General features: G+C 34.6%; 1 protein-coding gene across 2 annotated transcripts in view; it reads left to right on the top strand.

Annotated features, from left to right (window-relative positions):
- Positions 1-14048, top strand: part of Abcb1 (ATP binding cassette subfamily B member 1) — a 179584-nt gene that overhangs the window by 99515 nt on the left and 66021 nt on the right. For both annotated transcript variants that reach the window (XM_076860686.1, XM_076860677.1), the window contains exon 3: positions 3282-3327. In XM_076860686.1, coding sequence (XP_076716801.1) covers positions 3282-3327 — 46 coding nt within the window. The remainder of the gene's footprint in view (positions 1-3281; positions 3328-14048) is intronic.

Genomic DNA, 14048 nt, shown 5'->3' with positions numbered 1-14048 from the left:
AATTGTAACCAACAGTTATCTCCACAATTCTTACTAATGGGAAAAGGAAAAGGTACCTGTCCAGTCAGAGATTTTGTAGTTGGCACCTTAACTAAGTGATCAGATTTAATATCACTTTTGGTGAAACAGACTATGTTAAATTACTTAGCATATAATGGAATTTGAGTACACAATATTATATAGAGGGTATGTTGGCAAACACTAATTTGAACCCAGTCAAGCTTCTAGACTATGGTGCTGTCCAACAGAAATATAATGTAGGCTGTACTTATCATTTAAAAATTTCTAGTATCAATTGAAATTAATTTTTAAAAATTAATTGAATAATATTTCCAAAATATAGTCATTGCTACATATAATCAAAATTATTAATAAGATAGTTTACATTCTTTTTTCAAACTAAGTACTCCAATTTGGTGTACATTTTTACATATACTGTATATCTTTATTGTACTCAGTTTGGAACAGATATCTTCAACATGTGGGACAAGTTACATCCAGAAATGTGACATTCTTCAACTGCTCTTATCTCTTTAAAAGGGTCAATGTCAAAAGAAAAAAATAGGGACTTCTAGATTAAGAGAGATAAAAGAGACATAACCACCAAATGTAACATATTAGTTTTGATTAAATCAGAGTTCAAAAATTATAGAAAGCATTTTTGGGAAAATTGAATGTGGATTTGATACTAGATGATATTAAAATTGTTATTAATTTTCATAGATGTGATAATGGTAGGAGAATGTGTGATTCCATATTTGCAATTTGCTTTGAATAGTTTATCAAAATACTAACAAATGTCAGTGTATACCCTCAGAGAGAATGTGGTTAAAAAATTAGTAATTGATGAATCTAGATGAGTTATGTGAGTAGTCATTATACTATTCTTTCCATTTTTTCTGTTTATTTGAAGTTTTTCCACAATAAAAGCTTTACATGTAAACAAAGAAAAAGACTTCAATAAGTCTTTTGGTTTTTTGACCTTTTTTAAAAAACATGGTAGCTCAAAGAACTATGTTCTTAAGACAGAAACATTTAGGTGTATTTATGTAAGAAGTTTTGAGGAATTTATGGAGGGAATTGGTAAAGAAAACTGCTTGATCCTTTACACGTCTTCATTTCTTCATTAATTGTTGGTTGTATCATGGTCTGCAGAAATGGTCTACAGAATTTTCAAATTAGAGACTATTCTTTTTGTTTGTTTGTTTGTTTTAGAATTTAAACTTTACTTACTTGTTTGTATGTGGTTCTGAGGATCAAACCCAGTGCCTCACCCATGCTAGGGAAGTGTTCTGCCATTGAGCTATAGCCCCAGCTCTAGAGACCATTCTTTTAGTTAAGTGATTCCTAATTAACTTTGCCCATCACCATTGACTTTGGTCTGTTCTTAAAACTATGTGTGTTAACATAAATTGTGAAGAAGTATTTGGCTCTACCAATAGATAAAGCTGGGATAGAGCACTAATTGGGGATATCTGTATTTACAAACTTTCTTCATTAAAGTGATGTTTGATGAGTTGCTTGCCTTTGTAGGCACTGTTTCATGCTGCAGGGGTAAGTGAGTAAAGTAGCAGGGGAGAGAGTTCATGTGAAAGTACTTACATGCAGTGCAGCATCTCAGAAGTCTGAGCTCACTCCTTACAGCTTTGGTGATCAGAAGAAAGGCTTTGCAGTTTACATCTTAGCTTTTTTTCCAGGCGTGGGACCTTGGATAAGTTAGTAAACTCTTCTTGCTCCTCTGTGGTTTTCTCATCTCTAAAAGGACAAAATGTGCCTTGAACAGTTGTTTATGAATCATGTATGGGAAGTGCTTACAGTTGGTGCTGGAAAAATTCTAGTTCTCCCAAGTAGCATCAGTTTTAGAGAACAAAAAATAAATAAATAAAAAGCTCAGCACTAAAACTCTACTATTTATGGCTATTTCTCTTCTCCCATCCTGGCCCCAGGAATATGGAAACCAGGCCCTTACTGGGAATAGGGTGGAGCCAAACCTGAAAATGTTTGTGTATTTATTTGCGTCTAACATTGCTCCAAAGCCAAACATGAGTAACCTTTGGAGATTTTTTCTTTAGAAGTCTCTTCACCTCTTTTGACCTCACTTGGTGTAAAGAACAAAGACGAATTTCCTTTTTTTTAATTTTTAATTTACTTTTTGAACTTAAAAATCCATGAAAAACTAATGCTATTTTTTTGAAAAAAAATAGTCTTTTATCTGTATGAAAAATGCAGCTGAAGCTGATTTGTTGTGGTTTGTTTGCTTTCCCTGCCTAGGTGGTAGTTACATACAGTGGGTTACTGAGTTACAGGCATTTGAATCTAGACTCAAAATGATAACTGAGGTTTTTATGCCTAAGGACAGCATTTTTGTTTCGAATATATTTTTTAGTTGTAGGTGGACACAATACCTTTATTTCATTGTTTTGTGTGGTGCTGAGGATCGAAATCAGTGCCTCATATATGCTAGGCAAGTGTTCTACCACTGATCTACAATCCCAGCCCAAGAACAGCTTTTTGACAGTTTACAGAATATCATTTTTGGAGAACAGTTTTTCTAGATTGCATTTATTTTCATAATGGTTCACTTAGGGCTCCAGACATCCTTTCAGAATTAGATTTGTTCATAGAGTGATTGAATTACTTTTTTCCTTAGGTTAGTTAATCCCAACATCTGATCACCTCTGCTCTCCATTAGTACAGGGAATGATTAAGAATAATATCTAGGTAGTAGATAAATAGAATATCTACTGCTGGAACCCATGAATGATTTTAAATTAGGATAAAAATAGGAGACTCATTTTTAGTATATATTTTTTAATTGTAAAAGGAGTGTGTATATGTGTAATCATCATAGAAAATAAGGAAGTATCTAAGGTACAAGTAAGAAAATATTTTTATAGATAGTATCCAGTGGTAATCACATGGTACATCTTTAAAAAATTTTTTTTGTAATTTAGATGGACAGAATGCCTTCATTTGTTTATTTTTACGTGGTGCTAAGAATCAAGCCCAGTGTCTCATACATGCTAGGCAAGTACTCTGCAGATGAGCTACAGCCCCAGTCCACCACATGCCATAGCTTTCTAAGATAAATGTAAGCATATTTATTTTTGAATGTTATAAATGATATCATACTATTAAATATGATTTTTTATTAAAAAGTACATTATAGAAATTTTTTTTGTTTCAGTTGTCACTAAATATAAACTTTGTACATCAATTTGTTAGTTTAAAAATTTTATAGTTTTTAAAGTTTTGTGTAACTCCTTTGCTATATTTTTCAGTAAAAAGAAGGAGGAAAAGAAACCAACTGTCAGTGTGTTTGCAATGGTGAGTTTTGAATTAATTCACTATTAAAAATACTTTGGTAATTTGACTTCTTATCTATAAAAGAGATATATTATTTGGTGTAATATTTTCTTACATGATTTGGTAATGGAAAGGCAAAATGAACTAGTTGGATTTAGCTTATTTTCAGAGGAATGATGATCATAGCTTTGCTGTGTGAATTGAGTTTTGGATTTCAGTATTCTCCTAACTAGTTATGTTGCCAGTGATCTATTACCTCTGGAAATGTTTCTCCCAGGGATGGTCTTTGTCATCTTCATAGAGAGAACCTCTTACATTGCGTGCTGTCTTTTAATGGCTCTGAAATGCTGGTAGGTTTGAAGTCCAAGTCCCAAGTGCCCATAATAATAAAAGGTAGCAATGGGTTATTTATTACCATGATTTAGCATAGGCCATTGTTCTCTGTTCTGAATAGCTGAGAATCTGGAATCTGAAAACCTTACCATAACTCTTTATTTCCTTTTCTAGTTGCATGATGGTTTGTTTTGAAGCTTTTCTTTAATCCCATTGGATTAAGATAGGTGTTTTTTGGTGTGGCTGGTTTTTCATAATTTTATTTCCCTGAATATTTCCTTTTTTCTAAGAGTCCAAACTTAGATGAACTTAGGTGAACTGTTCCAGGGGTGAACCCAGAAGATTAGTGAATCAATTAAGTCTTGCTGCACATACTTTACAATTTACTCATATACACTAGACATATTTTTTAAATAGAGAGGAGTGGATAGACTGCTATATAAAATGGATCTTGGTAAATTGAGTATAAAAATAGCTATAAGTAGAAAAAAAGTTGCGTGACTTTTGCATTGAGGACCTTGGTTATCTTATACCATCTTCATTTTCTTGTGCTACATTTGCTCTTACTGTGGCTCCTCCTTTTGATAGAACAAAACTTCCTTTGAAATATTTGGAAGATGAGACTCTAGATACTCAGACATTCACAATAACATTACTTATATTACCAAATGACAGCTTTTGTTTGTTTTAGATTTCATATTTACACTCTGTATGGAAAGAAATGTTTATGTTAAATTTGAATTTATTCCCAACATTTAATTTCAGTTTTGTTATTTTGAGACCAAAACATTTCTGTATTTTATAGTTTAGGGTTTTTTTCTTTCCTTTCCTTATTTTATTTTATTTTATTTTTTGGTACTAGGAATTAAACTCAGGGCCTCATGCATGCTAAGCATATGCTCTGTCACTAAGCTACACCTCTAGCCCTATAGTTTGATTTTTATTATTTGAACATTAAACTTTTTTTTTTAAATTTAGCATTCCTATGTTTTATAAAATGTTACAGATTCAAATATATCAGAACTCAATTCAAGTCACAAAAGAATAAAATCTGGAGTTCAAATGTGAGGAAATAATAATATACATATAACACTATGTGCTAGGCATTGTTTTAAGTACTTTATGTAGAAATTCATTTAATCTTTAGGACTCCTTTTGTGGTAGATGTTGTTATTATTATAGTTTTACAGATGAAGAAATTGAAGCTAGGCATTTACTTGTCCCAGGATATATAGCAGGGCCAAGATAGAATGTATTCTAAAACTTTCTATGAAGTAGGATACTACTGGGATGGCTTTCCTTATGTCTTTTTCCTGAACAGTGACATAGAAAACAATGAACCTAACTTGTATACAAAACCTTAAATACAAAGACATAATCAGAAAACTTAATGGCAAATGCTGATATGACTGTATTGCTTACCAATTATAGTTTCCAGCTAAGAAAAAGACTCATACCTGTTAGAGATGGGTTTTTTTGGAATAGTGGTAACACTCCCCAGATTTGAGTTTCAGATACCAGTCAAGACCAATTTTGTATGCAGATCTTTCTAAATACAGCAGAACTCTTCTGCTCATGGTGTCTGTTAACTTATTTTTACTATGAAACTTTATCAATTTTGAGAAAGTGATAAAAGAAATAAGGAACAGATTTAAAACTTCCTACTGGTCTTTGCTTTATTTATAGCAGGCCTCATGTCAGCATTTATAGAAACACAAAAGTAGAATAAACTTGAACGCAAGTCGGGAAAAGGGACAAGTAGAGGAATTAAGAGAAGGAGAGAGAAAAGTTGGGCTGCAGATTCTGTACAAAATGAACTCCTTAAAGATTATACGCTCCTGCCACCAGCATACTGCAGATTCAACTCTGAGCTCTCCACAGTATATATCTTATTGAAATATTAATTATTTTTTCTAAATAGATAATAGCTATCAATGTTAAGTACCAGGCATTTGTTAAGTACTCTCCCCATGTATTATCTGACTTAATTCACACAATAACCCTAGGATGTAAGAGCTTATGTTATCCGTATGTTTCAGATGAGGAAACAGACTCACAGAAGTTAAATAATGCATTTAAAGTCACTGAGTCACATTACTAGCAAGGAGGCAGGCCCAGATTTTGTCCAGACATGCCTCGTTGCTTCTAAAAGCTATGATTGTTTATGGGGATTTATGATTGGTTAAAGTGTTGTCTGCTTATAAAGAATTCTTTGTTAAATGCCATTACCTTCTGACCACCTGTTAGTGAAGATCTTGTAACCTGGCTCAGTATACTTTTCCCTTCCTGGTACTTCTACAAACTTGGGTGATTTTTCTGGTTATAGGCATAAACCACTCCTTGACCTTCACCACTGCTATAATCTTACAAACCCACCTGAATTTGGAAATGTTCCCTCTCTGTTTCCCTTGTTAAGACAGAGGGACTATCCAGTTCTTAAAACTATTCACTCACTTGGACTTTGACTCTCATCTGTTTCTTAAGTGCCTTCTTAAGTACCTGACATTATCATTCTTTTTATCTTCAATCTCTGTCCCTGAAGTGGGTTCTGCTCCATCAAGTCTCTTTCATCTTCCTAATGCCCTTGAAACCATGTACAAGAGTTGTCTTTGCTTTCTATCTCAGTTACATCTTCCTATCAGTTTTTTAATTTGTTTTAATTAGTTACGCATGACAGTACAATGATCTTGACATATCTAATTTTTAAATTTGTTTTAATTAGTAACACATGACAATAGAATGTATTTATGTACTTTGATATATCATACATAAATGGGGTATAATTTCTCCTTTTTCTGATTGTACATCTTGTAGAATCACATTAGTCATGCAACCATGTATGTATATAAGATAATAATGTCTGTGTATTAGTTTTGAACCTATAGAAATTTGACTTCTGTCCTCAACACTCACGAAATTCAGTGGGCATTTAAAAATTTGACCTATTTATAGCCCTTGACATGGTCTATCATATTAGAATCTTCTCTTTGCCTTTGTGATATCAGAGTGTAATGATTTGCTTTCCAGCTATTTGGCTTTTTCTTGTGTCACCTTTACCTATGATGTTATTGTTCCTCAACCTCATATCGCATGAGCCAATGAAGGTGTTGATGTTATTCTAGGTCTACATAGCTGTTTTTTTTAAAAAAAATTTTTGATCCTCATGTAAAACTTCTTTCTCATTTGAGTCTCTGTATGATTATGTTTTCTTGTATCCATCTTCAGAGGTATCCTCTAAAAACTTCTAATTACTCCTTCATTGAAGACTGTGGCATTTGACTGCTTCAATTTCATTCACCTAGCTCCAGTTATACTGAATTTTTCAGTAAAATTATAAATAAGCCTAGACTCAACATTCTTTAGCTTCTTCAGTTATATCAACCTTCAGTTGAGTCCTTATTTGTGAGTGAGAACCTTGGGCTAATCCCCAAGCCTAAAAAGTCTTATTATTACATATGCAAAACTAATAATAGTAACCTCTTATTTTTTCTACGAAGTCATAAACTCTGATGTATTACTTTGACTACAATTTCTTTTATCTACGAAGTCATAAACTCTGATATATTACTCTTTGACTACAATTTCTGCTTCCTTCCACCTTTGCCCTTCCTCTTGGTTATTCCCCTTTTGACATCATATGTGCATCTCCTATTTATGCTTTAGCAAAACATCACTAACTTTATTGCCTAAAACAACACACATTATTATCTTACAGTTCTGAACTTGGAGGTCGAACTGGCTAAAACCAAGGTGTCAGCAGGATTCCTTTCTTTCTGGAGGAGAATCTGTTTCTTGAGGGCACTTGTCTTCCTGAACCTCTGGCCCCCTTCCTGCATCACTCCAGCCTCCTCTACTATCATGTCTCCTACTGTTGATGCTGAGCCTTCTGCCTCCCTCTTAGAAGTAGCTTTGTGATTAATTGGGTCCACCTGAATAACCCAGGATAGTCTCCCCATCCCAAGATCCTTAACATTGATAGTCTCTTTACCAAACAGGAAAGCATATTCACAAGAACCTGGGATTAGCATGGGAAGGGGACATTATTCTGCCAGTCACACCTGGTCAAGATTTTACTCTCAATTGCTCTTTTTTCTGGGTATTCCTCTTCCAGTTTTTCCCTTCTGAATATCTTCCCATAGTAGCCACATCAAATCACTCAATCCCTTCCTTCAAATTGTACATGTTGTAGAATGTACAATTTGAATGCTTTTCCTTTCCACTTACATGGAATATGTAGAGTAAAACCAAAATTCTTTCTTGTTGCTATAAAAGACTCAGCATAATCTGACCTGGTCTCACCTCATCTCTGACTTTATTGCATACAAATCTTCCATACTCTGCTCTTGCCACAGTGTTCATGCTGTTTGATCTTTGAGGCACAGTAAGCTTATGTCCATCCAAGGAGCTTTGTGTTTGCTCTTTCTGCCTGGAATGCTTAGCCTCAGATCATCACATAACTGTATCCCTCTGTCATTGAGTTCCCTTTTCAGGGACAATCCCTGACTAGCCAGTCTAAACCCACTGGCCATGCTTGTCGGTGGATCATGGCCCTCTATGATTTTTTTTTTTAAAGAGAGAGAGAGAGAGAGAGAGAGAGAGAGAGAGAGAGAGAGAGAGAGAAATTTTAATATTTATTTATTTTTTTTAGTTTTCGGCGGACACATGTTTGCATGTGGTGCTGAGGATCGAACCCAGGCCGCACGCATGCCAGGCGAGCGCGCTACCATTTGAGCCACATCCCCAGCCCAATATTTTTTCTGAATACTTAACCACTGATTTCTTGTTCAGCATGTCTTCCGTTCTCTGAATGTAAGCTCCGTGAGGGTGGAGTTTTTGTGTTTTATTCAGTGTTATATATCAATTGCCTAAAAAAGTGCCTGGAACTTTACTAAGTACCTAGATATTGAATGAATATTAAATACCTCTATTCCCTCTTTTACTATTTATACCTGAGTGTAAGGATTATGAGGACAAATGATGTGTCTTAGTCACTGTCATTGTCAGTACCTAGAACCAAGCATGACTCTTATTTTTTTAAATATTTTTTGAATATTGGATGAATGAATGAATGAATTCACTGACTTCCCTCTCTAACCTGGGAACCATGTTCCCATCTAGCCTGTTGCATATTACCTAAACCACTTTCCTACCAGCACCCTCTACTTTGCCCCAGAGAGCCTGACTCTTAGTTTTTGGCATTGATTACCCTTCTTTTTATGTAGTTCTGGTTCACCATATCTCTCTTTCCTATCAGTAACTAACCAAATAATTTTTTCCTTTTTTAAGGACTCCAATTATAATTAATTTAAATTTCTCTCTTACATTTCACCTAATGTGTTATAACTTTTTGACTGTTTGTCTCTTACAGTCAAGGTGAGAGCCTGAAAATTCTTATTATTACATATGTAAAACCAATAATAGTAACCTCTTATTTTGTGTTTTATATTGTATGCTTCATAAAAAGTTTCTCATATTAAGTCTCATTTTAATCCTCATAAAACAACTATATGGGATTTTCTGTGTTTATGAATATTTTTCTCAGTTTATAAATAAGGAAATTGAGGTTCAAGGTTAAGAGATGCCACCCCAAAAGGCTCTTTCCTAATAAACTATAGAACTAGGACATTTGATGGTGGCTTTTGTCCTACTCAGTATTATGTTACCACTGTTCTCAAATCTTCTTTCTCTTTTTCTCCAGAAATCAATCTTGCTTCATATATTATAGAAATATGAGATTCTTATTCTCTGGAATTTATATTTCTAGAAACTTAATTTTGTCTATATTTACTCTCTCTCTCTCTCTCTTTTTTTTTTTTTTTTGTACCAGTATTGAGCTTAGGAGTGCTTAACCACTGAACCACACCCCCAGCCCAAAATTATATTTTGTTTTTGCTGAGTTGCTTAGAATCTCACTAAATTGTTAAGACTGGCTTTGAACTCAGGATCCTCCTACCTCAGTCTCCCAAGCAGCTGACATTATAGGCATGTGCCACCATGCCTGGCTCTATTTACTCTAATGTTTGTTCCTTCTAGTTCCTTCTGTTTCAGAACCATTCCTTTTTTACCAAGTTTATGATGAAAAATTTCAAGCATGAAAAATAGGATAGTAAAATTCACACTTATGTAGTCATCATTTATAACTTTTTTCCAAGTTTCATCTGACATTATGGATTTCATGATATTATATATATAACTAACTTGGTTTATATTTCTTGAAAATTTTTCTACAAAACATTTTCCTGTATAACATGATGCATTGATCATATTTAATAAAATGAACAATGATTTCTTAATATTGTATAGAGCTCTGTTCATATTCATATGTTCTCATTATTTCCAAAAAAATGTCTTTAACAATTAATTTGTTCAAAGAAGAATCCAGTCAATAATAATATTTGGGTAGTATGTCTTCTTAGTCTAGAACAGTTTCCTCCTCTTTTTAAATGATATTGACATATTGAAAAGACTGTACTAGTTGTCTTATAGAATGTCCCACCTCTTGGACTATTTTGATTGTTTCCCTGGAGCATCATCTAACTTGATCTTCCATGCTTTGTACTTTTTATGGTAATGGTTAGGTCTAAAGATTTTATTACATTCAGGCCAAACATTTTTTGGTAAGAAAATTGCACAGGGTATGCTGTATACTTCATGTCCATCACATCCAGAAACATCACATGCCAAGGAATTCACTTTTTCATGATGCTAAATTTGGTCATTTGTTTAGGTGATGACAAATTGGACCCTTCCTCATGCACACTGTAACGGGATCTCTACCCCTTGCAACTATGGAGAAATCTTGGGGCATTGTAGGAGTTTTTTTTTTTTTTTTTTTTTACCTAATACTTACATTATCTACTGATGATCTCCTGCCTCAGGTTCTTGAAATATTTGTTTATTCTGTAGAACATTGTTTCATCCTAATTTACTTCCTACATTTCACCAGTTGTCTCTTTGGAAAATTTACCTATGAATGCAAGACTTCATTAAATAGTCTCCCTTGATGCTGAATCCCACTCTAGCAACTACCCTCTCTCTTCTTCCTTTTGCCCCAAGATCATCTAAATGACAATTAACATGCTATCTCTGTTACTTAATCTCTATTTTTTTCTTCATTCTATGTATTTCTTATCTCTTTCTGGATAAACTTATCCACTCCTGTGACTTCTGCTACAAAACTATGCCTCAGACTTTGAATTCTTTCCATGTACTTTCTGAATAGCACTTCCCAGATGAGCATTCAGACAAAACTCAATAAGACTTCTGTCCTCTCCATTCCCTCAAGCCCTTGTCTCTGCCAGCTTGTCCCAGCTTCCTGAAGGGTGTGTCAGTATACTTCTTTTCCATCAAGAAGGAATGTGCACAATTTTTTTTTTTTTTTTGGTACTGGGGATTGAACTCAGGGGCACTCAACTGTTGAGCCACATCCCCAGCCCTATTTTTGTATTTTTTTAAATTTAGAGACAGGGTCTCACTGAGTTGTTTAGCACCTTGCTTTTGCTGAGACTGGCTTTGAACTTGTGATCCTCCTGCCTCAGCCTCCCGAGCCACTAGGATCACAGGGGTGTGCCACTGCACCCAGCCCATGGGCTCAATTTTGTGTCTATTCTGTACAGTGTGCTATGGAAGCCTATGGAGTATTCATTGCCTAAACTTTTGCTTTATCTTCCTCCGTTTTAAACTCTGTGAGGGCAGGAGTTCCATCTTTGGCATTTACTCTCTGGCTTTTATCTGTCCTTGAGATGGCACTCAGCAGATACTTACATGTTGGGCTGCTTGTTTTTATTATCACCAATGAGTAGTTGTGGAGGCAAAATATCCTGTGGTGGTAGTGAGGGATATCTTTGCACATCAGTCATCTTCTTTCCTGTACTGAGGAATTTGCTATTTTACCCATTCAGTAGAGTCTCTAAGATAAAATAAATTGTTTCTGCTTATCTCTCCCCTTTCATTTTTTTTTTTAGAGGAAGAGGATGAATCCTTAGTCAAGATAATAGAAGTAGTAGCAAAATCTGGCCTGTGCTTCAATAAAACATAAAAAAAAATTGCCTAAACAAAAGGGGATGAGGTCATGAAAAGTTATGTCATCAACCCCATCTTAACTACTTGATTACATTTTTGAAAGTTTGGAAAGATTTAAATCCAAATGCCTGAGTATTCTTTATATTAGACACTCTTTTACTCCAAACCCTAACTTTCACTTATCATTTTATCAATAATTTCACTTTCTCCCTTCTGCTTTATGGGCTGCCATTTGCTACTGCCAAGGGCTTTTACACTCTCTGTTTTCCCACTGGTCAGTTTGGCACTTACTCCCACTCATTACTACTGCATTTTTGTAGGTTCCTCATTAACTAACTTTAGGATTGGTGTCTGTCTTCTCTTGAAGTATATAAAAGCTCTAAAATCTTGTTTTTTGCTGCTATGTCTTTTGCATTGCCTGATCCATAATCTTTGTTTTGATTTACACTCTCTGCCTAGACCTAAAACTTTTCATGCAGTTTGCATGGGTTAAAACCCTGCTGTCTACAGTCACATCCACGTACTTTGGGGTTTATCCTTTTTGGGGAAGAGAGGTGTCAGGGATTGAACTCAGGGGCAATCAACCACTGAGCCACATCCCCAGGCTTATTTTGTATTTTGTTTAGAGACAGGGTCTCACTGAGTTGCTTAGCACCCTGCAATTGCTGAGGCTTGCTTTGAACTTAAGGATCCTCCTGCCTCAGCCTCCCCACCTGCTGGGAGTACAGGCATGTGCCACCTTGCCCTGCAGTGTTTATCCTTAATTGCTTCCTTGGAGAACCATGTGTCCATTTTTTAATTATTATAATTAACACATATTTATTATGCAAATGAATGGACTTCATTGTGATATTTCCATATGTGCATACATTACATGCTGATCATCTCCATCTACTTCTACCCTCTCTTTCCTATATTCCTGGCCCCCTTCCTAGTCCTAATTCTACTTTCAGGTCTCTCCCTACCCCTAGATTTCATTGTCTTTCTGTGTCTGACTTCTGTTACTTAACATGATGCCCTCTAGTTCCATCCATATTCCTGCAAATGAAAGGATATCATTCTTGTTTATTGCTGAATAATCCTCCGTTGTGTATCATGTATCATATTTTTTTATTCATTCAATTGTTATGCAGGCACATAAACTGATTCTATGTCTTAGCTATTGTGAATAGTGTCAAAATAAACATGGGTATGCAGGTATCTCTTTTGTGTGCTGACATTTATTTGGGGTATATACCCCAAAACGGGATAACTGGATCATATGGTAGATCTATCCTTAGTTTTTTGAGAAACCTCCACACTGTTATTCTATAATGACTATATTAATTTACATTCCCTCCAACAGTGTGTAAGTGTTCTTTTCTCTCCACATCCTTGTCAGTATTTGTTATTTTTCATGTTTTTGATAATAACCGTTAGAACTAAGGTGACATGAAATCTCATTGTAATTTGCATTTCCCAGATGGCTTATGATATTGAGCATTTTTTCATATGTTTATCGGCCATTTGTAATTCTTCTTTTGAGAAGTGTCTATTTGAATCATTTGCCCATTTTTTAATTGGATTACTTCTTTCTGTTGTTAAGTTTTTTGAGTTCTTTACATAGTTTATATATTAATGCTTTGGCAGATGAATAGCTGGCAAAGATTTTTTTTCCGTTTTGTATGTTATCTCTTTGTTGATTATTTCCTTTGCTGTGCAGAAGCTTTTTAATTTGAGGTAATTCCACTTGTCAATTCTTGCTTTTGTTTTCTGTGCTTTTGGATTTCCATACAGAAAATTGTTGCCTGTACCTATATCTTGAAGTATTTCTTCTTCCTCTGATATTTTGAGAGTTTCAGGTCTTAAACTAAGGTCTTTGATTCATTTTGAGTTGACTTTTAACTAGGGTTATGGTTTAATCTTCTACACGTGGATATCCATTTGTTGAAGAGATGGTTCCTTCTCTCATATGATTTTGGCACCTTGCTGATGAATCAGTTGGCTGAAGATACATGGATTTATTTCTGGGATCTTTATTTTGTTCATTGACCAACATGTCTGTTGTTAAGCCAATCCATGCTGCTTTGGTTACTACAGCTCTGTATGTGATATTTTTGAACTCAGTTATTGTGATGTCTCCAGTTTTGTTCCTTTTGCTCAAGATTGCTTTGACTATTTGGGATGTTTCATGATTCTGTTGAAGTTTAGAAATATTTTTATAGCTTTATGAAGAATGTCATTGTTATGTTTTCATGGGAATTATATTGAATTTGTGTTGTCTGGACAATTTTAACAATATTAATCCTTTCAATTCACGAACAGGATGTCTTTCCATTTTATGAGTATTGTCCCCAATTGCATTCATCAATGTTTCGTAATTTTTGCTGTACAGGTATTTCAAGTCC

Source organism: Callospermophilus lateralis, chromosome 1 (assembly GCF_048772815.1).
Source record: "Callospermophilus lateralis isolate mCalLat2 chromosome 1, mCalLat2.hap1, whole genome shotgun sequence".
NCBI classification, from domain to species: domain Eukaryota; kingdom Metazoa; phylum Chordata; class Mammalia; order Rodentia; family Sciuridae; genus Callospermophilus; species Callospermophilus lateralis.
The sequence above is the reverse complement of the archived record's forward strand: the minus strand, read 5'-3'. Positions and strand labels throughout refer to the sequence as shown.